We start from the raw sequence: 20394 nt of genomic DNA on the forward strand, positions 1-20394 counted from the left end.
AATGCAATAGGGTTACTATGTATATGCGGTAGAAGAAATGAAGAAGAACTGTAGCAGGCTTGAAGGCACTGCTTTGGAGTACTTCAACAAGTTTGGTTGGAATTTCAGAAGAAGACACTGCTTTGGAGTACTTCAACAAGTTTGGTTGGAATTTCAGAAGAAGAATTCTTCAGTAGCAGGATGTTCACCTAGACGCTGGAGAAAGTCTTAGAACCCTGATTAGTGTTAAGGAGTCATGTTAGTAGTCTTGTCTTTAAGTGAACTGTGAGTCTCGAGGGTAGTACTGCTAGAACGGCCTAAGTGCTGAGTTTCTGTCTTCTTGGTGTATTTTTAGCGGCAGTCATTCATTCGTGGATGATCGAGGCTGGATATTTTCTTTAATCTAAAAAATTGTATCTGCGGAAGAAACAACTGCTAACTGGTCAACTTAGGTGCGTCTTCACTCCAGGAACGCGTACTGGGTGCTGCGTCCGCCTACGCCTGCCTGCGGCTGTCATCGTCTTCTTCCCGCTCGCGCTCTCCATTCTCATCCTTATCCTCCTCTTCCCGGCCCTTGGCATGCTCATTCCCATTCCACCATGGCTCCTCCACCTTCCCTCCACTCCCCCGTCGCCGCTTGCCGCCACCAGGCGCTGCTAACGCCCTCCGCCTTTCCTCCTCCAAGCCCCGCCCGCTTCTCTACTCGCCACCGCCGACGCCCTCGCCTCCCTCTATCTTCTGCTCCTGCCGCCGCAGACGGCGACGCCTCCTCCGCTGTGTCCGCCGCCAACCAATGGGGATCCCCCACCTCCTCCGTCCTCACTTTCCAGCAGGCCATCCAGCGCCTCCAGGTTCACTTCAACTCCTTGATCAATGCTCCTTCCTGCTAACTAAGCTCACAAACCTGTCATGCAGGAGTATTGGGCCTCCGTAGGATGCGCTGTCATGCAGTGTAGCAACACCGAGGTAACCTATACCTTGCATAACATGCCTTGTATTCTTGCGCATTGTTACACTACACCTTATTACCATCGATTGCATTGCTTTCATCCACCAACAAAATCCAGGTTGGAGCGGGCACCATGAATCCTTTGACGTTTCTTAGGGTCTTAGGTCCTGAGCCGTGGAACGTCGCGTAAGTTCGCCTTCCCATCATCCTAAATTAAATATGTGTCAACCAACTCAGCTCCCACCCACTTTTGTTTATGCACCATCAAATTCTTCCTATTACAGTATTTATTATATATAAGGCTACAATCCTGGGCCCTGACGAAACTGATATAGATGCGTTTCGAATCAGTTATTACCTGATCGTATTTTGCTATTGCAAACATTCTCTTCAAGGTATGTGGAGCCAAGTATAAGACCAGATGATAGCCGCTACGGAGACAATCCCAATAGGCTTCAACGCCATACTCAGTTTCAGGTTGACTCAAGTTTCAGATACCCCCTTCATACCTTCTTCTATTTGATTGACCAAACCATTCCCAGCAGCTGAGCTGATCTCAGGTATTTAATCATTCATGTCAATAGGTAATTTTGAAGCCTGATCCTGGAAATTCGCAAGATCTCTTCCTGCACAGCCTTTCAGCAATAGGTATTACTAGTCTTCCTTTCAGTTCTACTACAAGATTTGTAAAACAAGGAAGACTAGTGTCATAATTTTTTTTTATTAATGAAAGGCCCAGCTGATGCATGGTGATGTTCTTATGTTTCCCTCTTTCACATTTTTATGAATATAAATGAAGTCTTTGTCTCACAGGTATTAATGTCCGTGAACATGACATCCGTTTTGTTGAAGACAACTGGGAGAGTCCGGTGAATTTCTACCTCCTTTTTGGTGTTATCCTTTTATGCCAGCCCATGCCCTTGTTGAAGTAAACACCAATGAAATATAATTCAGCTTATCAGCATGTCATATTAACTGTTGCTGCACTCAGTTAGTCTCATATATTATCATGTTGATGATTCTTCTTATTGATGACAGGTTCTTGGTGCTTGGGGACTGGGCTGGGAGGTTTGGATGGATGGCATGGAAATCACACAGTTCACATATTTTCAGCAGGTAGAGCTAACAAAAAGTGTGCATTACTTCATGACTCCTGCTCAATTTACACTGGGACCACACAGCTGTTTAGTCTGCATATCTTGGATGTAGCCGAGGAATGCAAACTAGAGCAATTTACTACTCATTAGATTTTTCTTTGAAGAAAAAAAAAGCCTAGACCATCCAGGTGGAACTTGATTATTTGCACCAAGAATAAAATAGCACCCAAAGTCAAAACTTTATGTATTCAAAACTAGATGACCTAGGATGAATTAGATGAATTTGCATTTTCACTTTATTTATTCAAAACTTTTCATGTCCTATTCCTCTCTAACCTCTGTACATTTTTTTTATCTCAATCACTGTAGTCAGGAAGCCTTCCGTTGCAGCCGGTTTCTGTTGAAATAACATATGGACTTGAACGTATCCTCATGTCACTTCAGGTCGGTCCAGTAATGGTCTCATACTTCCCTTTTATGAATCATACATATACAGTGCTTATTGCAATTCTTTTTTTCTTTATAGAATATTAAACATAACTCTTGGTTTTGTTGATTATCGATCCTTGACTCCTGTATGTTCATAGCATAACAATTGTTGTATTAACTTCTCCATTGAGATTATTTCCATACTCTGCTTGGTAGTATGACCTTTGAAAGAGCTGACCTTACTTTAGTTTAGATGTTGTGACAGGGAGTTGATCATTTCAAGAATATACAATACACTGAAGGCATTACATATGGAGAACTATTCCTTGAGAATGAGTATGTATCTTCTTGACTGTTTTGGATGCTATGCTTGTCTTCTCTTTTTCTTTAGTGTTTTCTTTGTCATTTGCTTAAGCTTAGGGCCTCGTTTATGGTTTCTTGATTTCAGGAAGGAGATGAGTGCGTATTATTTAGAGCATGCGGATGTCGATCGCATTCAAAACAACTTCGACGATTTTGAAGAAGAGGCTCGCTCCTTGTTATCACTGGGGCTGCCAATTCCAGCGTATGTTTGAATGATTTATATACATTATTTTTGGACTACAAGCAATTAAGTGATAAATTGATAAGTTGGACCTTGATTTGCAATGAGCTAGGTACGATCAGGTTCTGAAGGCCTCTCACGCTTTCAATATTTTAGACTCTAGAGGTTTTGTTGGTGTAACTGAGCGTGCAAGATATTTTGGTCGCATGCGAAGGTCTGGAACTATTATCCTTGTTTTTTACTGTGCTTCCTCATCTGTTATCTACTTAACCTGGAAACTTGCTGCCTCTCTGTTCCTAGTTGAGAAACTGCTCTTCCGTGCCTATCATTTCCAGTTATTAGGGGATATCTGTATAGCTGTATTGAACTAATTTAGTTATATATCTCCGTTAGAATAACAAATGTCTTCATCGAGGAGGTTTGACATCCTGCACTTTCTTTAAGTTTTAATAAGTCTCACTAATCACTACTTAAATTTTTATTTTTTTCTTCCTACCTCATTGCTATGGGCTTAGAATTCTTAGTTGATTCGCTCATTACTCTTCTTTCTTCTAGCTTCTGCATTGAAGTGAAAATAAAATTGTGATCTTGCTGAATGTTTTCTGCAGTCTTGCTCGTCAATGTGCTCAGCTTTGGGTGGAAACTCGAAAAAACCTTGGGCATCCGTTGGGTACTTATGAAGAGGCTAACCTTATCTATCCTCATGTCTCTGAAAAGCCTAATAGAGAGGTATTCATTTACACGACTTTGCGTCACTTAGTGTTTTTAAGGAAAAAAGTTACATAAGATTGTGCATATATGATGTTGCAGACTATACACACATTGTTGAACTTAGGCCTTTGATTTCTGCCCTTTAGGGAGTGACAGGGCAGCCACGGACATTTGTTCTTGAAATAGGAACAGAAGAGTTGCCACCCCGTGATGTCGTAGAAGCAACCGAACAGGTAAAAGCAAAGTTCTTCCTTCACCTTACAAGACAAATTTCGATCCACATACAAGCAACATGATGACCCTTGCTTTGCAATTTTTTTTTCTAAATAGAATCTGCTGATTCCGTTTCATAGTGAAATGACCTGAAGTTTATTGTCTTTTGACCTTCTTCAGCTTGAGAAATCTGTAGTTAATACATTGGAGAAACGTAGATTGAGCCATGGAGAAGTGCACTCTTATGGGACACCAAGGAGATTAGCGGTATCATCTTGACCACTCTTATCTTACATTTAGTTTCCTGACCAACCTTCTTGACGTATTTTTATACACCATCATATTTTTCAAGCTTTGTCAGAAATTGTAGTCACTTGAGTATTTAAAATCTTTATATGACGTGCCCTTTTTCGTGAGTAAAGACCAGGAGTGATATGGTAGAACTAGGGATAGCACGAAGAACCTATTCGTCGCCCTCCCTTGGGGGCTCTGACTACTTTTAGGGTTCTTCTTGCTTGATTACAATGGATGGTGTGGCTGTGCTTATATAGCCAGCTACCTAACAAACCCAATCTAATCTAAATAACCTTATCTCTCTAACAACCTTATCTCTAATGACCTGCTAACAAACTAATCTTATTCCCCTCGTGGTACTGTTCATGAGCTACAGGACTCGTGGGCCTAGGCCTGCGGCCAGTCCACTTGCCATAACACTTCACCACCCGTTGAAGAAAGCTCATCCTTGAGCTGTGGCAATGCTCAGAGCTGCAGACCGTATGGGGCTGGAACCCGGTGGCGATGAAGCACACTTGAGCAGACGTAGTTGAAGGCCTGGACGAGCTATAGGCAGATGGCGGCGTGAAGATTGCACTAGGTCGGGAGGTCTGCGGAGTCGCTGAGTTGCTGGGAGGCCTGAGAGTGCTGGAGAGGAGCGTCCGGGGAGAAGGCTGATACTGCGGGCATCGAGGTGGCCAGCGAAGCTGCGACCCGCAGGTGCAGCGCCGCTGCCGGCTCCGGGGCGTCGCTGGCAGGCTCGCCCGTGGGCGCGCCAGGGACGGCGCCGGCAGGGGGACACACGGGTCTGCACGCCGGGCAGGATGGCGGGTCGCAGTTTCAACAGGCGAGGACTGTGGCCCTTGCGCGCGTGGTTGCTGTAGGCCAGCAGTGGCTCTGATACCAAATGATATGGTAGAACTAGGGATAGCACGAAGAACCTATTCATCGCCCGCCCTTGGAGGTTTTGACTACTTTAAGGGTTCTTCTTGCTTGATTATAATGGATGGTGTGGCTGTGCTTATATGGAGGTTTTGACTACTTTTAGGGTTCTTCTTGCTTGATTATAATGGATGGTGTGGCTGTGCTTATATAGCCAGCTATCTAACAAACCCAATCTAATCTAAATAACCTTATCTCTCTAACAACCTTATCTCTAATGACCTGCTAACAAACCAATCTTATTCCCCTTGTGGGTTCACGAGCTACAGGACTCGTGGGCCTAGGCTTGCGGCCAGCCCACTTGCCATAACAAGGAGTGAGTCTGGTGTGAGTTTACATAGGAATGAATGTGATGACCTGATGACTCGGCCAATGCATGGTGGAGATTTTTTTTTACCCGTTAGGCTTCTCTGCCTTTGTTTAGTATGTTAGGGATGTTTTGTGCATTTTTAATCACATGGAAGTCAAAAACTAGTGTGCATGAACAAGAGAACATCTTTTTTTATGAAAGAAGTGATTTTTTGGTAGGTATCTTTTAGTTATGTTTGTTTTATGAAAAGTCCTTGACATATTGGACCATTGTTTTCCTTTCACATTAGTACTTGTCCAATCTGAAGCTATAAGGAGTCCAGCTTTGATTTACAGATTGTTGTTGAAAACCTTAGTATGAAGCAAACAGAGGTAGAGGTTGAACTACGCGGTCCACCAGTTGCGAAGGCATTTGACCAAGATGGAAACCCCACTAAGGTTGGCTATCCAATTGGCTATACTCCTGTTGTGATATTGCTATTCTTGGGTCTCTTTTGTAGCCTGATGCATAAGTATGTGCATGCAGAAATTTTATTTTGGTTCTTTAGAAGAGAGTAGCATTGTTTAGAAAAAGCTGTGTGTTGTACCAATTCTGATAAGGGGCATTTTCTCTTAGAATAATTTCGTATTCTTATTTATTTTGTTGAGGGATTTTTACAGAATACTTTTCTTTATTCTTATCCAGGCCGCTGAGGGATTTTGTCGAAAGAATAATGTTTCTGTAGATTGTTTATATAGAAGAATAGATGGTATGCAAAACAAGCTCTTCCCTTTGAACTGCCGTTCCTTTTAGAGTTACCAATGTATGTTTGTAGTGTTTGTGTTTAACTTCATCACTGCACCATGTATATTGCGCATTGTGATTGGTTACCTACGCTCATCTTCACTTCTTGTTTGTGCTTGCTGTTCGAATCACCATGCGGTGTTGATTGCATGGAAGTTATAGTAGAACTAATAATCTGTGCAGGTCAACATAGATATCACAAAATCATATCAGAATCGTATTAAATATCTGCATCATATCTGATTACTTGATGGCGTTGAGGCCTTATACTCTAATTAATGTATAACAGTTAATACAAGGAACTTATGTAAAATGTCCATTGTTGACCCTACTCTCCCCCTTTTTGCTTGAATATCTTTTCTTGTTGTTGTCTAAAGAGGCCTAAGTTTCATGTCAAATTTATACTTTACAGGTAAAACAGAATATATCTATGCTCGAGTCAGAGAGTCTGCTCGTTTTGCTGATGAGGTTCTTTCTTATCCTTTATATTTGCTTGACAGATGATTGTACTGGGTAACTGAAGAAGGAGCTTTGGTTCCTTGTACATTTATGGTGTTTATAGAATGGACTTGCACTGGAAGTCTGGAATGGGAATGATAAACATTTGCTGCATTGGCTAGGCTTTCTTTGTGACACCTTTCTTGTATCCTGACCAACAAATTAGTCTAGTGGATTCAAGTTTTGGAATTATTGGTGCTAGATGCCAAATTTTCACGTTTAAGAAAGATTAGGTGCTCCATCCTGCCAACCTCCACGATTTATAATAAACTAGGTGCTATGTTTCTTTGTACTAAGAGTTAATAAGATGAGAACGAATTGGCTATTGATAATTTAGTAGGTACTGTGTTCGGTATCATGTGCCTTCTGGTGCCTAGCTCAACATGCATGACTGGGCGTATTTTTTTCTATTTCTTGTCAGTGCTTATCTCTCTCCATGCGTCTGTTCGTTAATTGTAGCGTGTGAATTGCAGGTCCTAACTGAAGATATTCCTACTATTATTTCTGGTATTTCGTTTCCCAAGTCAATGCGCTGGAACTCCAATGTACGTGTACCCTCAAAGCCATCGATGCTACAATGTTACTATTGTGTTCAATCATTTTTAAATGATCTAATATCATTATAGATTTGAAATAAAGTGATCAATTATGTACAGAATGAATGCTTCTTGATCATTATGTACCCTGGTTTAATTTTGCATAAACAACTAAATTTTACATCTCAACAATAGTTTCTTTCATTTGAGTAATGAGCTTTAGATATTATTTTCTCTAACATGAGCTGCATATCATTTCATTAAAAGGAGAAACTTGTTATGATATAGGCCCTGACTGCATTATGATTACCACACACGTGCCACTAACCAAATGATAAAAGACAATCCAACAACCTAAAACCTGACCCCTTCTGCACACCACAGTGAGCACAGCTTGCGACCCTTTATTAGGGCCCGGATGCACACCACTGAAAACACAATTGTTCTGTTGTTTCCACATATCCCAAGCAACCAATTGGACCAGGCTGTTGAAGCCATTATGATGTTTTTTATCCAGACATTTTGGACCACCATACCACCAGCTAGAAAAGGAGATATCTCTCTGTGGAAACACTGCTTGAAGGCTGACCCTCTGGAGGACCAAGAACCAAACTTCTTGAGACAGAACACAATAAATGTTGGATGGTTTCCTGCGACTGGTCATAAAGAGATCATTGCAAGGATGCGGCAGACGTCTTTTCTCCAATCTGTCAGCCATCCAACACTGGTTCAAGAGGGCAAGCCAAAGAAAGATTCTGCAATGCAACGGAGCCCAGCATTTTCATAACTTCTTCCAAAAACTTGGTTGTCATTTCATCACCCACTATTGTTTCTACTGCTACAGAGAACATCACCCTACTTTAGGGTGCACCTGTGTATTTAGGCAGCACCTAGGATGTGATGGATCAGTTTTCGGTAACCACAGAGCCCAACCGTCTAAAGGTCATGAATACCGAGGACTCCATATTGGATTGGTTGACTCACCCTTAGCCAGTATACTAGGCAAATGCTATCATTAGCTTTCTCATGCCCCTTCCAAAGAAAATTCCGCCTAATCTTGTCAATCTCCACAACAGTCCATTTAGGCAGATCCATACAGCAATCATAAGATAGATAGGGGTAGCAGAGAGAATTACTTGAACCTTGACCAATCTGCCAGCCTGGTTCGTAACTGAGGCTTTCCAACCTGGAAGATAATCTGCAATCCTGTCAATTAGCTTTACTTATCTCATTACAAGGTTAATGTATTTTCATGCCACTCACTCTGGATTATTTCACTTGCAGATTGTTTTTAGTCGTCCAATACGCTGGATCTTGGCACTTCACGGAGATTTTGTTGTGCCATTTTCTTTTGCTGGTATCTCAAGGTAATACATTTTGTATTAGTACCGGACCTTTTTTTTGTTATGAACTTGGAGATTATTGTTCCTATCAATTATAACAAACACAATTTGCAATGGCAGTGGGAATTCATCATGTGGCCTTCGTAACTCTTCTGTGGCTAATTTTAAGGTTCTAATTGGACTTCCTTGTATATTTGATCTTTGTTTCTTTCATTACTTCTGTTTTGATGTTTATATTGAGTAAGAATATGCTGCATTAAGCCATTAATAAAAATTATGATACTTTACACTGTATTTAAGTTGGTTCATTTTGACATCTGCCCTTGCTTTTATATTGTACAGAAACTAAAATAACTAAAGCAGCAAGCAGCATGCTACCAACTAATTCTATTGATGTACTTTCGGTAGCTCAATGAACTACAGTTATGCACAACCTTGGTCCACCGAAGCCTAGCCGGGCAGGAACCCCACCTGCGCTGCTGCCTTGGCAGCCTGGGACCCATCTGCATCTGTTGCAGAGGGAGGTGGACACAAATGCAGCACCCAGTGGCCAGGGTTAGAGCCCTGGGCTCGTGGAACCTCTACTGAGTGCTCTACCATTGAGCTACATGCTCATCCGCCTTTGCCTGGAGAATATTTTGTCCGTCCATGCTAAAATTGACCCCTTTGTATTTTAAAAGCATTAATGCACCTTACCTGGTACCACCTGATTTAAGTTGCATGGGTGTTTCATGAAGCATGGTACATTGATATGATGGATACATCCAGTTAACAATTTAGGTTGGCATTTAGTACTTGCACTAATCCATTATGGGCAGGTTGTGGCCTATCATTATAAACCTAGTATTGTCTAGTGGAGGATTGTGAGCAAAGATTGTGCCAAAATATCCTTCCTTTTTGAAGCATTTGTTACTATTTTTGTTGAAATCCAGCTAATCGTATCTATCAAGTAATCTAAAACTCTTTCCAATTATCAGGTGGAAACTGCAGAATCATATTTATCTGCTGTGGAAAAAGCTGGGCTCCTGATTGATATGCAGGTGAGATGAGCACATATAGGTTCTTCATACGCACATTTGCGATCCACGAACTCATTTTTATTTGATTTGAACATTTAATCTTGGTCAGCTTTTGTAACCTGCATGAAGCAGGGAAAAAGCTAAATTGACTCATTATAATTTTCAATTGCTCAGCATTCCAGGTCTTATTGTAGTTAATTTCACTGCAGGAGCGCAAGGAAAGAGTCTTGCGTGACTCTACTATATTGGCTAAAGGTGTCGGTGGAGATTTCATTGCACCTGATAGTTTGCTGCAGGAGGTAGATGTTCCTTCTTCATTGTTTGACTTTTTATCATAATTTGTACTGTCAGAAAGTGTAACTTATCCCAAAATATTTCAAACCACATGACGCAGGTTGTCAATCTTGTGGAGGCGCCTATGCCCATCCTTGGTCAATATGATGATTCCTTCTTAGAACTTCCGAAAGATGTACTGATTACAGTATGTTCAGCTTTTGATTGTTGATGCCTATAAGTTGCACTGTTTTTTATTCTGACGATTCGTTGACCAAAACGATAAGCCTGCTGACATGTAACCTTGTTTGGTAATATTTGTATTGTGCTGCATTTTTTTAACCAGAACTGCAACTGCAGGTTATGCAGAAACACCAGAAGTATTTCGCTGTAACCTCCAAGTCCACAGGCAATCTGCTACCATATTTTATTGCTGTGAGAGGATTTTTGCCCATCTTATACTTGAGAATTGAATAATGTGTTTTTTTTTTGCCCCTTTGTTTAACCACTTTTCTTTTAGGTTGCCAATGGTGCCATTAAAGAGGAAGTTGTCCGCAGAGGCAATGAAGCTGTTCTCAGGTTATGCAAAGGCCCTATGATAATTTTGTAAACTAGTTGTGGCGTGCATTTTAATTTCAAGTTCTTTGCATGAACAACAAATCACCAAATCACCATAGTCAACTAAATAGCATTATGTTTGAAATTTTCTTTCTGTACCCTCTGAATTTTTGTTTCATTAGATTAGAGGACTTAAGTCAACTTCAGATTCTGAATTGGTGTAGAATGCAGGGCAAGGTATGAGGATGCCAAATTCTTTTATAAGATGGATACACAAAAGAAATTTTCTGAATTCCGAGGCCAGCTTAATGGTATTCTTTTTCATGTAAGTATGGTGTCCTGAATTCTTATACTATAACTTTTATAATGCTTGTCTTATATCATATTTACATCTGATTGAATAGGAAAAACTTGGCACAATGCTCGATAAAATGACACGCGTTGAAAATATTGTTTCTGAATTGACCCTTATTCTCGGAATAAATGAGGGAATGATCCCAATTATCAAAGATGCAGCTGCGTTGGCCATGTCAGATCTTGCCACTTCTATTGTGACGGAATTTACTTCACTTGCTGGAGTTATGGCACGCCATTATGCTTTGAGAGATGGCATTCCTGAAGAGGTTGCTGGTTCTTTTTTAATGTCATAAATTTGGTACCAACTTGTCTTAGCATCTTGTCCATTTTGGCTGAGTAAATATTCACGTCAAAGATTGCAGAAGCACTATTTGAGATAGCACTTCCTCGGTTTTCGGGTGATGTGTTTCCAAGAACAGATGCTGGCATAGTCCTTGCGGTTGCTGATAGGTATTGTGCACGCAGACTTAGCCCATTCAGTGTTTATAGCATTATCGACATTGAGAAAATAACCTGTACCGTGTATATGTTACTTCTGTTAGCAGTAGCACACAGAAATTTAGTGGGAACTTCCCAGATCTAGTACTTCATTTCATTTGTCTAAGAATTTTTACAAGTTAGAGAAGTTGCTTCCCTTTATTCATTTGCTTTACAGATTAGATAGCCTAGTTGGTTTGTTTGGAGCTGGATGTCAGCCAAGTTCTACGAACGATCCATTTGGACTTCGAAGGGTCTCTTATGGACTGGTAAGGGAATTTGAAAGAAGTTCAAATGTCATCACATAAAACTTTCTTATATATCCTTTTTATCTAGGTTCAAATATTGGTTGAGAACAAGAAGAGCTTTGATCTCAGGAGAGCCCTCACCTTGATGGCAGAGGTGCAACCCATAGATATAGATATTGATGTTATAGATGAGGTCAGTATGCATTTCAGATCATGTTTATGAACTATGCTCATTTAGTATGAAAGCAGTTACTCTGACGTAACGTCATGTGACGTGGTCACTGACAGGTGGGCCCATGTCCAGCAGGCCTGCATGTCAGTGACTGCGTCAGAGGGAAGTTATGTCATAGGATCTCTGTGCATTTGGTTCCTGACAGCTTTAATGTCAAAATCATTTTAGGCAGTACAATTTGTCACGAGGAGACTGGAGCAGCTTCTGGTACGTATCGTCTTGATCGTTATGATAGTTATACACATATTACACATTTTCATTTTGGGTGTTTACTACATGGTTATATTTACCATGGAAATAGAAGTTATTTTCGGATGTACCGATTAGTTTCAGCAATATGTTTCTTCTTCTCAAAGTTCATATGCATACATGCCACCATGTGAAAATATTGATATAGCTTCTCCTACTGCTGTGCTGATCCTTTCTTTGATTTAGGATTAACCTTGAACTGATATATCTGCATTTCATGTAAAACTCATCTTGCTCCATGTCATCAAAACTTTGTTGGATGAAATCCATTGCCTCTTTGAAAGTGGCATCTATTCTTATCATTCTTATCAGGTGGATGAGGGAATTAACTGCGAGATAGTCCGTTCAGTGCTTATGGAGCGTGCAAACTGCCCCTATCTAGCGGCACAAACAGCAACTGAAGTAAGATGTCATGTGTCCCCCACCTATCCTCCTCCCCAATGATTCTTCAGTTCTTCCAAGTATTCTATGAAGTCCTGAACTGGATATCGCTTTCAAATGCGTAATACTTTTCTGAAATTTATGAAGGGCTATGGGCTTGTGGTTAACCGTTATGGTTTTTGTTACATGAACTCTTGCAGATGGAAGCATTTTCAAGAACGGAAACATTTCCAAAAATTGTTGAAGCGTATTCAAGGCCAACAAGAATCATACGTGGAAAAGAAATTGAGTCCGCTTTGGAGGTACTGGCTTAAACATGTACCATCATAAACTGCGATTACAGTTCAAGTTATGGTTAAGTTTTTGACTCAGCAAGCAGCCCATCACCAGACTGGAGTACTAGTTGAATCGGTCATTGGTTTCTTTCCTGACTGAATTTATGGTCATTGGTTTCTTTCCTGACTGCATTTATGTATAGGTGGACCCAAGTGTATTTGAGAAAGATGAAGAAAAAGTTTTGTGGGACGCTTACTTGGAGGTTGCTGACAAGATCCATCCTGGTACACATTTTTCATTCACTTTTGCTGTGATGGTTTGCTTCTCTGCATTATGTTTGTTTACCTGTGCTGTATCCATCCTCTAGGTGTTGATATTAAAACCTTTGCTGATGCTTCTCTGCTCTTGATACAACCCCTAGAAGATTTCTTCAATAATGTTTTCGTCATGGCGGTGAGTTTGAGATGCCTTCAAATAACCTCTGTTGTTGCTGCTGCTGCTGATCCTCCAGGGGTTCTTACTGATGATGCATGTCATGCACAGGAAGACGAGAGAATTCGCAACAACCGGCTGGCGCTGCTGAGAAAGATTGAGAGTTTGCCCAAGGGAATCGCAGAGCTGTCAGTTTTACCTGGGTTTTAGCCGGCGGGGCCTGCCTGGCTAAATACCAGTTTCACTGCTGTTCCTGGGTTACGAGCCTACTGCTGAGTGAGTCTAAAGAGAAGGGCAACTTCTGCTGGTGCCAGGATTTCTGAGCAGATTTTGCATATATTCACCGCCTGCTCATTAAATTTTTAAAAAGATTATTATTCGGCAGAACAATACACAACGCATTGTGTGCGCTAGGCAACAGAGTATTTCATTTCCTTTCATTTCAAATCCAAATGCGTGAGCGTGATGGTACATCATATCACAGCAAAACATACTATTTCAAAAAACAGCAACGCAACCATCATCCATACAGGTTACAGCATCTTACAACTACAAAGGCTACAACTATACCAGACTCTAGCAATTCCCATCTCTCATTGGGCAATGACAATGAGCTGCAAATCAGCCTGAATGAATCTCAAACATGTATATATACTCTCTTCTCTTCCACATTTCTCACGTCATGCGATCAAAAGCCCCACGTCATATAGCAGTAATAGCACAATATACATGCCATACTTGAGCGGGCACTCCTTCAGCGATAAAAGCTGGCTTTGGGGCAAAGCTTTTCTACAGATCCATCTGCTGGACCAACCACTGGCCGTAGCTTGATCTCATAAAGCTTTGGCCACAGCTTTCCTGTCACTGCAAGTACAGCACCAAACAGGCTCATCACATCTCTTTCATCCTGAGGCCACTTATTATAAGAGGTGCATCTAGGACAAATGGCCAACTGAGTGGAACTCACCAAATAATCTGCGGTTTCCTTCATCCCAAGCTATTCCGTTTAGGACATCAATATTCTGGAACACAAAAGCAGATTCCATTGAAGAAATCATGCCATTTCTGCTATTAGATTTGGATTTTCTTTTCTTATATAATATATACCTATAATGATGGAACAATCCCGTTACCCTGACAAAGCTACCATGTAGTATTGAAACGAGGCTAATTCCAGAATGGACCATCAACAACTGGACAAAAAAGGACAATAACGAATAAACTACCTACCGTATAACCAGAATTCAACAAGTTCCGCCTGCAAGATGACAACAACACAAACATCATTACTCTTAGGTGGGAACACTACATGCTACACGACAATGACAAAGCCTTTTAGACCTAAGGAAATTAGGGTAGGATAGAGAAGAAACCAAACATGAGTCAATAATATCAATACCATTATTTCCTTTGAAATAAAAAAAAAACATACCTCAGCTCATGAAGAAAGATCCAGCTCAGCACTTGGCCATCTTCAGGGGAGACTCTAGCTATGCAGTCTGTCTACATATCATAGCTTTCAAAACCGAGGTCCAGTTCACAACATTATAGAAAATTAACAGGTATCTCTCAATACATTGATAGGTCATAAATTAATAGGATGCAACAAATTACATGGAAATACAGTCAGCCAGGTCACACAAGCCATCTAGCCACAGGTGGACAGAAAGATAGATAGAAGAAGTCCCACCATCCTTATTGCTGAGTTTGAAAACAATTCAAACAGATAAGCTAACACAGTTTGTACGAAGCAAGCAACTGGTTTGATAGTATAATGTTGCATTATGACTTATGAGAGCTTCCAGTCAGCCAGTTTATCAGCTACTACTACTACTACCAGTCTGCTACAACAATGATGATAAATTGCCATTCAGCACAAGAAAAGCCTGAGATAATTGAGACTGATCATTCATAAACAACACCTAAGATTGCATCGGTTCAGACGAGGAACAACACAGTGAAACTTGGTTGTTCTGAGGAACAGCACAAATAATAGTCGGTGAAACTTTTAAACCTAATTTATATTTGGTCTAGATCAGGCATTCATGGATGAGAAATAACCGACATCGTGGCGGCACTAAGATACTAATGAAGATATAGTGGTCCTTGTCCAATGTTGTTATATAGTCACACTAAGATAAGATACTTCATAATAAGAAATTGCCAGTCAGGAGGAAGTAGACAACTAACCTGCCAGACATTTGCCCAGACTTCACCATCTATATACTCCAGTTCATTAATATTGGGGACTTCATTATCCTGATACTTGACGGTCACCATTTTCATAACTGCATGAAAATACATATTAAACCAAAAAAGATAGAAGACTTTATGTTAACAGAATATCAAGTGCAACAGCAGTAACCTTTAAATGACTTTGGATCCATCTGATATAACTTCGAACTACCATCGCTGCCAAAAAGAACTTTTCCATCAGTAGCCAGACCCCAACCATCACGCATTTTATGGGTAAAACTCTTGCGCTGCATATTCAGCAGATAGCACATTAGCACACTACATAAAGCATTATCCAGAAACTATGATAGATAAACAAAAAAAAGGCAATTATGAAAGAGCTAAATATTTGCAGCAATCAATACCATCGGGAAATGAAGCCTGTGTTACTAAAGTTTGTGTCTATGATCATCTTTTCACTGGAAATGAAGCACAATGAACAAAAACATCGGGTATATTCTTCTGATGATACTATAGAGGGTGGATAGTAGGAAGATGGAAGAAAACACAAAACAAAAATAACGCTTGTCCAACTTGTCCATTCGTATAAGTACATGTCATAGCAATAAGACATGTATGCTGTGAGAAGTCTATAGAGTGGCTTAGGTACAAACCTAGAAAGAATAACTGTATATATTTTTGACAGTAAACCGGCGGGTGAATAATATAGCTCAAGCGATATGAGTAAAGTGCAAAGCAATTGTACATCTAGAACTAACACGAAGAGTAGTGTCAAAAAAGAAAAGAAAAGCTGAAATCCAAATTATGTGGGATATTAGGATAATCGGCCAAGGTTTAAAGCAAAAGGTTTGCATCATCTGTAACTGGGGTAAACACAGGATGTGGGGCAGTAACATACTTTGGTGAAGTTATGTCGGTCATATATAAATCCATCGTTCTTCAACCAGGTGACTTGAAACAATCTACAGGATGAAACAAAGGAAAAGGAGATGAGGTCTGGACGGGCAGAATGCAAACAAAGTAAGCACGTTGTCTCCGAGAAAGTAATTGGAATGTAAGGTGCGCTTGAGGTTTACGTACCTGTCACCAAGAAGGGTTAAACCTTCTCCAAACATATCCCCATCCATTTGGTGGTGAACCAGAACCTAAGAAATGGTGATGTGACGAACATCATTTAAAGGTAATCAGCAAAACAAGCTTAGAGAGAGTGTTGCAAGCATGAGATATTATGCAATGATCAACATTAGTAAGCAGCATACTTTTCCAGTGGGAAGCTCCACTTCTCGGACAGAAGACTGTTGAGAAACCGAAAGTAGAGAGCTTTAGTGATATATCGTGGATACAATCATACGATGAGTAGAGTAGAGGATTGTTGGACAAGGTAGGAGTGGACATTACCCTGTGGTAAAGGCCAGTGGACTCGAAAAGAGTGTCATTTCCCCCGTACAAGAGACCCTACAGGATGCACACAGATGCAGCAGAGTAAGAAGGCATCGTCTTGAGCATTGGATGGTCAGGAATTGAGGAAATGCCGTTCCTTTCAGCATTTCTACTAGAACACCCAGGTAGTACTACTAATTAAGAAAGTCAAGCAGGAAGCAAAATTCCCGTTCCCCAGTGGTGAGGTGAGATCTCAGGAAGAAATAAATACCTGGGTGAAGGCATCCGGGTCGTGGGGGTACTCGCGGACGAGATCGAAGGAGTAGAACCTGCTGGCCGCCGCTGGGCGGCCGAGGAGGGCGGCCGGCGGGGAGCCGACTCGCCAGGTGGCGTAAGCGGCAGCGATGAGGAGGAGCGCGGCCAGCGCGGCGGCGACGGCAATGAGAGGGCGGCGGAGGTAGAGCGGCTTTGGGGGTTGGGGTGCGGAGATGGAGATGGAGAAGGTGGAGGAGGCGGGGGGCATGGCGCGACGGCGGTGCGGCGGCGGAGGCCTCCGTCGGGACGCGGAGGGCATCTGGGTCTGGGTGGGTGGGCAGTCAACAGCTTGGCTGGCTGGCTTGGTGCCGTGGCAGGTGGAGGGGGATACGCGCCACTTCTACGACTACAAGCCTAGCTAGTACAAACAAACTTTCAAAACCAAACGGAAGCCACGACAAAAGGACATGAGAATTACAAAGGAAATTCACATGGGATTCAAGACTTTTATTTAGTCTCAATATCTTGTTTTGGCTTGTGATGAAAATTAAGATGAGGAGTTTAAATTAAAGAAGCTTTAACCATATTTGGTTCGTGGTTTTGAGCGTGGGAAGTCGTATAGTATCCAAGTCATAATGAAAGTTGTACGGTTAGTACCTAAATTTAGATGAATGATGAATTAGTACGAGAGTAGGAATCAAAATAAGAGGGCAAGTTTTGTTGTTGAATGTTGACTCAAGAAGGAAGCTGTTATTGAATTTTTCCTTACCGATCGACAGATCAGTTGACATCATATTTATCATTTCATCGTGATACAATCTTGATGATGATTTATTTCTTCCACCATGTTACTGGCAGTATACAATACTAGTTCTCACTACCTCCATCCTAAAGACATAATATTTAGGATAAGTTAATTAGTTTAAAACAAGTTACAATCTGCCTAGTTGCATATATGTTCATGTCTCGCAAGCTAATTAATCACAGGATATATTCCCACCGTCCCAAATTACTGTTCGTTTTAGTTTTTTCAGATTCATAGCTTTTGATATGCACCTACATATATACTATATCTAAATACATGACAGAATTTATATATTTAGAAAAGTTAAAATGAATAGTATTTTAGAACCGAGAGAGTATAAATTAATCGATAAGATAGGAAAGCATGTCCCCAACATGTGTGCATCGTATCCTCTCGAATCGCGGCCATTGACCTCGTGATCAGAAAAAAAAACACATACAAGCTTCTAGTAGTGTAGTGTGGACAGATAATGATGTTGCGAAATAATTTAATTGGTAATTAATTAGTATTAGAGATAATTGTACAGGACCTTTCGTGAAAGAGTGTGGACCCTCAAGGGACATGATGCTCTTTGGACATATCCTTTCCCCTTGTATAAATATATAACCAGATCATTTAATCAATCAATCAATTGAGAGAATTCTCATATTCATTCTTTCGGTCTCCCTTCAACTCTCAACAGATGACGCGCTGATCTGATTATCTGTTGGTTAAGCGACCTAGCGTTAGGTTAACCTCTACCTACCCCCCTCTCTCTCTCTGCGCTAGGCTCTAGCTGTTTCTTCCAACATTAAAGTTGGCAAGCAAGGTAGCATGGGTGATAGAGTATGTAATTTTGTTACATATAAATATATAATGATGTGCCTGCATACAGGTGTTATGGTCAGGTCAGGGGTGTTCCCACGTGGTGACATATACACGCACGGCAACAGCACGTATGAATTGCGGCACAAGTTGAGTTGAGTTGGTTCCAGAGTCATCCTAACTAGCGCTGTTCAAAACCAGAACCTGCTAATTCGTTTAAAAGTATAGAACCACCGTTAATTGTTAAAAAATAAATCTAGGAAATATATGAACACCATGTAACATGGGCCATGTTGCATCGAGAACTCAAACCCTAAATCCTAACCCTAAACACGGCCAGAAAATGTGACACACCAGAAATAATATAATGTGTAGCTTTGATCGTTGACAAGGAAAAAAAAATGTAAGAAGGCAAATACTATATCTCTATATCTATGTTAGTACGTTCAAGCAATAATACCATGCACATGACGAACGAGTATTGATACGACGACAAGCAATTAAGGCTGATCTGAGGGTTTTAATTACTTTCCATCTAGCTTACCCTTCACATTTCGTGTACAATTCAACGACGATAATGACATGATGATGCATTATATATATTCAATTGAGGTGAATATATATAGATGATACGGGATCTAATAAACAAGTAGCATTAATCAATTCAACGACGATAATGACATGATGATGCATGGATCATGGATGGGAGGGGAGGGACAATCTTAAATGCAATCTAGTTAACATGGCCCCAACTGCAAGCTAAGGTATAGTAGCTGCGGCGACAGCGACTGCCAGCTCCAAATTGCATTGGAGTACTAGATCTTTCTTGTATATTATTATTATTATCATTAAAGTAGTTTTCCTAGCTAGCTTTTCGATCTTCCTGGCTGAAACAATCGAAGAAGAAGAAGAAGAAGAACTGTATAGTGAACCTCGGAATAATGCAAGTTAAAGATGGCATTATATTGGTCGTTGTGGTGATGACAGCTGAGCCTGAGCTGGCCATCGTACGTGCACATATGTACGTATTCGTTGAAAGAACAAATCAGTTCTTGATGACGACTAGTTGAAATACATATATTTGTAATGTGCCAGCTACTAATATAGATATTATATTTATAATAATGATGTTGGCGCATTGCTGTTAGCTAGTATCGTGTTATCTAGGGTGTTTGGTTCCAAGGACTAAAATTTAGTCCCTATTACATTGAATGTTTAGAAACTAATTAGAAATATTACATATATATATAGGTTAATTACAAAACCAATAGCATAAATGAAGGCTAATTCGCAAGATGAATCTATTAAGCTTAATTAGTTCATGATTTGACCGTGTGATGCCACAGTAAATATGTGCTAATTATGAATTAATTAGGCTATTCATCTTGCGAATTAGCCTTCATTTATGCTATTAGTTTTATAATTAATCTATATTTAATACTTTTAGTATATGCGACGGGACTGAACTCCGTGAACCAAACACCCCGGTACCGTTGGAACTGCTGCTGTTGGAACATGCATGACAACCATGCAGATACGCTATATCCCGTCCGATCTCTAGCTACTAGGTGTGCGCTGTCATTCACTTCTATCAGCTAGCAACGTGTGCCCATCATCCATTATTATTTAATTTATTTGTGCCTGCCGGGGTCAAAGTCTAAGTTTGAAGATGTAGCGGGTATACATACGCAGTTGTTGGTGGTTGGGCATGCACGGCGAGGAACCTAAGTAACTCAAGGTCATCAGTGGGGTCCGGCCCTTCCAAATTACAGCGTGGAGCCGTCCAAATTATTATTTATAATATATATCTAAGTGCATGTCTACTATATATTTAAAAAAGTTAAA

General features: G+C 40.7%; 2 protein-coding genes across 7 annotated transcripts; one reads left to right on the top strand and one right to left on the bottom strand.

The window, feature by feature from the left end:
- Positions 1 to 467: 467 nt before the first annotated feature.
- Positions 468 to 13549, top strand: LOC117852549 (glycine--tRNA ligase, chloroplastic/mitochondrial 2). 4 transcript variants are annotated; one of them, XM_034734673.2, is made up of 36 exons: positions 470 to 830; positions 895 to 945; positions 1047 to 1114; positions 1324 to 1405; positions 1513 to 1576; positions 1742 to 1797; positions 1967 to 2044; positions 2395 to 2469; positions 2720 to 2790; positions 2903 to 3019; positions 3111 to 3212; positions 3607 to 3727; positions 3856 to 3942; positions 4103 to 4189; positions 5783 to 5884; positions 6132 to 6195; positions 6643 to 6698; positions 7202 to 7273; positions 8549 to 8631; positions 8728 to 8776; positions 9585 to 9647; positions 9836 to 9925; positions 10021 to 10095; positions 10260 to 10334; positions 10420 to 10478; positions 10689 to 10782; positions 10862 to 11080; positions 11170 to 11264; positions 11470 to 11560; positions 11628 to 11732; positions 11940 to 11978; positions 12333 to 12422; positions 12602 to 12703; positions 12880 to 12961; positions 13045 to 13130; positions 13221 to 13549. In XM_034734673.2, the coding sequence occupies exons 1-36, from the start codon at positions 579 to 581 to the stop codon at positions 13317 to 13319; spliced, it is 3201 nt and encodes a 1066-aa protein (XP_034590564.1). In that variant the 5' UTR covers positions 470 to 578; the 3' UTR covers positions 13320 to 13549. The 4 variants fall into 4 exon arrangements, 3 of the variants coding, with proteins under 3 accessions (XP_034590564.1, XP_034590563.1, XP_034590567.1); XM_034734672.2 differs by having other exon boundaries at positions 471 to 830; positions 10021 to 10107; XR_004639862.2 differs by lacking the exons at positions 12880 to 12961; positions 13045 to 13130; positions 13221 to 13549 and having other exon boundaries at positions 468 to 830; positions 10021 to 10107; positions 11828 to 11978; positions 12602 to 12661.
- A 38-nt stretch (positions 13550 to 13587) lies between these two features.
- On the bottom strand, positions 13588 to 17292 carry LOC117852556 (glutaminyl-peptide cyclotransferase). Of its 3 annotated transcripts, none has more exons than XM_034734683.2 (11): positions 16957 to 17289; positions 16704 to 16760; positions 16565 to 16600; positions 16386 to 16450; positions 16204 to 16267; positions 15475 to 15592; positions 15300 to 15397; positions 14542 to 14612; positions 14340 to 14367; positions 14077 to 14131; positions 13588 to 13973 (listed from the first exon to the last, which is right to left on the bottom strand). In XM_034734683.2, the coding sequence occupies exons 1-11, from the start codon at positions 17257 to 17259 to the stop codon at positions 13864 to 13866; spliced, it is 1005 nt and encodes a 334-aa protein (XP_034590574.1). In that variant the 5' UTR covers positions 17260 to 17289; the 3' UTR covers positions 13588 to 13863. The 3 variants fall into 3 exon arrangements, 2 of the variants coding, with proteins under 2 accessions (XP_034590574.1, XP_072149072.1); XR_004639863.2 differs by having other exon boundaries at positions 13889 to 13973; positions 14217 to 14367; positions 16957 to 17292; XM_072292971.1 differs by lacking the exons at positions 13588 to 13973; positions 14077 to 14131 and adding an exon at positions 14132 to 14216 and having other exon boundaries at positions 16957 to 17291.
- Between the last annotated feature and the right edge of the window lie 3102 nt (positions 17293 to 20394).

Source organism: Setaria viridis, chromosome 4, assembly GCF_005286985.2.
Source record: "Setaria viridis chromosome 4, Setaria_viridis_v4.0, whole genome shotgun sequence".
Classification (NCBI taxonomy): domain Eukaryota; kingdom Viridiplantae; phylum Streptophyta; class Magnoliopsida; order Poales; family Poaceae; genus Setaria; species Setaria viridis.

What these genes read in the sequence shown, in the direction of transcription:
- LOC117852549 (XM_034734672.2), top strand. Translation starts at nt 579, where the DNA reads ATGGCTCCTCCACCTTCCCTCCACTCCCCCGTCGCCGCTTGCCGCCAC. An exon ending in CTGCTCGTTTTGCTGATGAG is followed by an intron (nt 6,699 to 7,201) that starts GTTCTTTCTTAT and finishes TGTGAATTGCAG; the next exon opens with GTCCTAACTGAAGATATTCC. An exon ending in ATAATGTTTTCGTCATGGCG is followed by an intron (nt 13,131 to 13,220) that starts GTGAGTTTGAGA and finishes TGTCATGCACAG; the next exon opens with GAAGACGAGAGAATTCGCAA.
- LOC117852556 (XM_034734683.2), bottom strand. Translation starts at nt 17,259, where the DNA reads ATGCCCTCCGCGTCCCGACGGAGGCCTCCGCCGCCGCACCGCCGTCGC. An exon ending in GGATCCAAAGTCATTTAAAG is followed by an intron (nt 15,398 to 15,474) that starts GTTACTGCTGTT and finishes ATTTTCATGCAG; the next exon opens with TTATGAAAATGGTGACCGTC. An exon ending in TCTGGGCAAATGTCTGGCAG is followed by an intron (nt 14,613 to 15,299) that starts GTTAGTTGTCTA and finishes TATGATATGTAG; the next exon opens with ACAGACTGCATAGCTAGAGT.